The 2,863-nt window shown below is 37.8% G+C and overlaps 1 protein-coding gene across 1 annotated transcript; it reads left to right on the top strand.

Moving 5' to 3' along the window:
* Positions 1-604: 604 nt before the first annotated feature.
* On the top strand, positions 605-2,013 carry LOC131032086 (xyloglucan endotransglucosylase protein 1). The gene is made up of 4 exons (XM_057963005.2): positions 605-851; positions 961-1,061; positions 1,189-1,382; positions 1,499-2,013. The coding sequence occupies exons 1-4, from the start codon at positions 689-691 to the stop codon at positions 1,875-1,877; spliced, it is 837 nt and encodes a 278-aa protein (XP_057818988.2). The 5' UTR covers positions 605-688; the 3' UTR covers positions 1,878-2,013.
* Positions 2,014-2,863: the final 850 nt, after the last annotated feature.

Raw genomic sequence — 2,863 nt, 5'->3', positions numbered from 1 at the left:
GCTTGCTAATTTATTTAGCAATGCCAAAAGAATAGTGAACTACTTCCAATGCGTTAGGCATTGGAACCTTCATCGCCATGATAATCATTTGTTCCAGATGCTTTTGAGATCTTAGGAGGTTGTTCTTGGCATGTAATGGTGCAATACTCATCAAGCCAAGCTTGTTCATCAACGCAAGGGTGTTTTAATGACCTTGAAGAAATTGACGGTCTGTTGCCTGTTTTTTCTCACTTTTGGTTGAATAAATAAATTTGGTTTGGATTAACACGGACGCGAGGGCATTGTTGCGTGGTTAGTTCAAAATCCCACGCGTGGACCCGCCCACGTTGTGTTGGTTACCTGATTACGCCTGGAGGTCAATATCCAAGACAATCATTTTGACTACCCTCCCAAATTATGAAAATACAACTGTTTTACAAATCAACACAGCTAAGACAGCTGCATGAAAGAAATACGCTCTTCTTCTTGCTGGAATTCCGCGTGAACAAAACCAACTACCATAAAATATAAATAAAAAGCGCGCTCCAACTCACCACTTTAACAACTCTGTGTGAAATTTCTCGCCACTTTCCATTCCTTACCTATAAATCCCATTCATTGTCCTCACCATGCCCATCACCATTCAACACTTGCATACCTCCTTCACTACTACAACTACTACGTTTTCTACTCTTTTCCTGAGTTTCCAATGGATCTGTTACCATGTTTCCTCTTGCTAAGCCTCATACTCTCCTCCTCCCTCCTTGTTTCTGCAAATTTTTATAATGACTTTGACATCACATGGGGAAATGATCGTGCTAAGATACTCGACAATGGCCAACGCTTGCAGCTCACTCTCGATCAGTCCTCAGGTATTATATCTCGCATTTGCTTGCTGCACATATATAATTTTTTTTACAGTATGCTGATTCCTGAACCACTCGTCTGACTCTTCCTCTATTGTACTTAAAATTAAAACAGGTTCAGGTTTCCAATCTAAGAATGAATATCTCTTTAGCAAAATCGACATGCAAATCAAGTTGGTGGCTGGTAACTCTGCCGGCACTGTCACTGCTTACTATGTGAGTTTCTCTCTTACTCTTCCATACATTCTATTGCAGTCCCCAAATAAGTCGTGGGCAGCAGCAGGGAGTTGGGTATTTATTATCTTGGAGTATGGTCTAATGAAATGTTCGTGGTCTGGTACAGCTGTCCTCACAAGGGGATAAACACGACGAAATAGACTTCGAGTTCCTGGGAAATCTGTCTGGAGATCCCTACATTATGCACACCAATGTTTTCTCTCAAGGCAAAGGCAATCGTGAGCAGCAATTCTACCTCTGGTTCGACCCCACAGCAGACTTCCACACTTACTCCCTGCTCTGGAATCCCCAACAAATTATGTAAGTTTTTATTGTCCTTGCAACTTCAAATCAACTAGTGAATGTCCTCTTTCGCCTGGCCCTCTATATTTAACATAATTTTTGTAGCTATAATGTGTATTTCTGATACTATACAGGTTTTCTGTGGATGGAACGCCGGTGAGAGTGTTCAAGAACAGCGAAGATTTGGGAGTGGCATATCCGAAGAATCAAGCGATGAGAATATATTCAAGCCTGTGGAACGCAGACGATTGGGCAACCAGAGGCGGTGTAGTGAAGATCGACTGGACCAAATCTCCTTTTGTTGCCTCGTATGGAAATTTCAAAGCAGAGTCATGCTCCGCATCTTCTGATTGCTCTGTGAATTCATGGTACGGTGCAGAGGCGTTGGAGTCGAGTGAGCAGCAGAAACTTGAATGGGTGCGCAAGAAGTACATGATTTATGATTACTGTTCGGACAGTAAAAGGTTTCCACAGGGGTTTCCTGCTGAATGCGCTCGCCAGGCATCCAACTGAGTTCAAAGGATCAACATACACCAAATTCTTTTATTGCTTTAGTTTTTGTACCGATTATAAATCTCAAGAGGCTATACTTGTAACGATTGCGATCCCACCTAAGTAATTATATATTTTAAAAAGATATTTTATCCAATTGTTTTCATAATATTAATAAAATAGGGTTACATTTCTGCAGTAAAGGTGACAAAATAGTGAGAATCAATAAACAAAAATCTACTAATAATCAGACTTAGCAGAAATCAAAACACTAATAAACCAACAAACTAAAACCGATAACCAGGTGCAACTAGACATAACCAAGCAACAATTTCTTCTGACTGTGGACTGCCACATGTGAAATTCTCTAATACCAAAATTAATACATAACAATTCAATAATTAAACTGACAAAATTAAATGGGATGCAAAAATTATGTTAGACGACCAATCTCTTGATGCACACCATTCATCAAACGATGGGATTGTTGACTGATTAGTATGCTTAGTTTTTATCTCTACTTTACCTAATATCTCAAAATTTATGTGTGGATTCAAAATTTATATGTGAATTCAAAATTGATTTATGTGGAAAAGTTAAATGTATTTGTGATGGTAAGAATAAAAGTATTTGGTAAAGTGTATTGAAAAAGCTTAGAGTTATCTATAGCGATTCTTTAAGAGCCATTCCAATATCATATACATTGAATTTTCCAAAGGATTTTGGTTTGTAAGTCACATTGTTATCATCATGAATATCATCAATTACATCCTCAATGTTTTCTCATCAAAAAAGGAATGTGATATAAATACAATGAATCTAATGTAAATGAGGTTTCTCCAATAAACGATGGTCATGATTGTATACAGTAGTGCATAATTATGAAAATAAATGACAAGGTATATTATAGATTCAGTCCTTAAATATTAGAATTAAAGCCTCCATAAACATATCTTGAAGCTCATTACTATGCATGAAGTATAACTCATGTTAACTCATGTTAGTAA

Source organism: Cryptomeria japonica, chromosome 4 (assembly GCF_030272615.1).
Source record: "Cryptomeria japonica chromosome 4, Sugi_1.0, whole genome shotgun sequence".
Taxonomy (NCBI): domain Eukaryota; kingdom Viridiplantae; phylum Streptophyta; class Pinopsida; order Cupressales; family Cupressaceae; genus Cryptomeria; species Cryptomeria japonica.
Note: the sequence above shows the minus strand (reverse complement) of the source record. Positions and strands in the feature narration are given on the sequence as shown.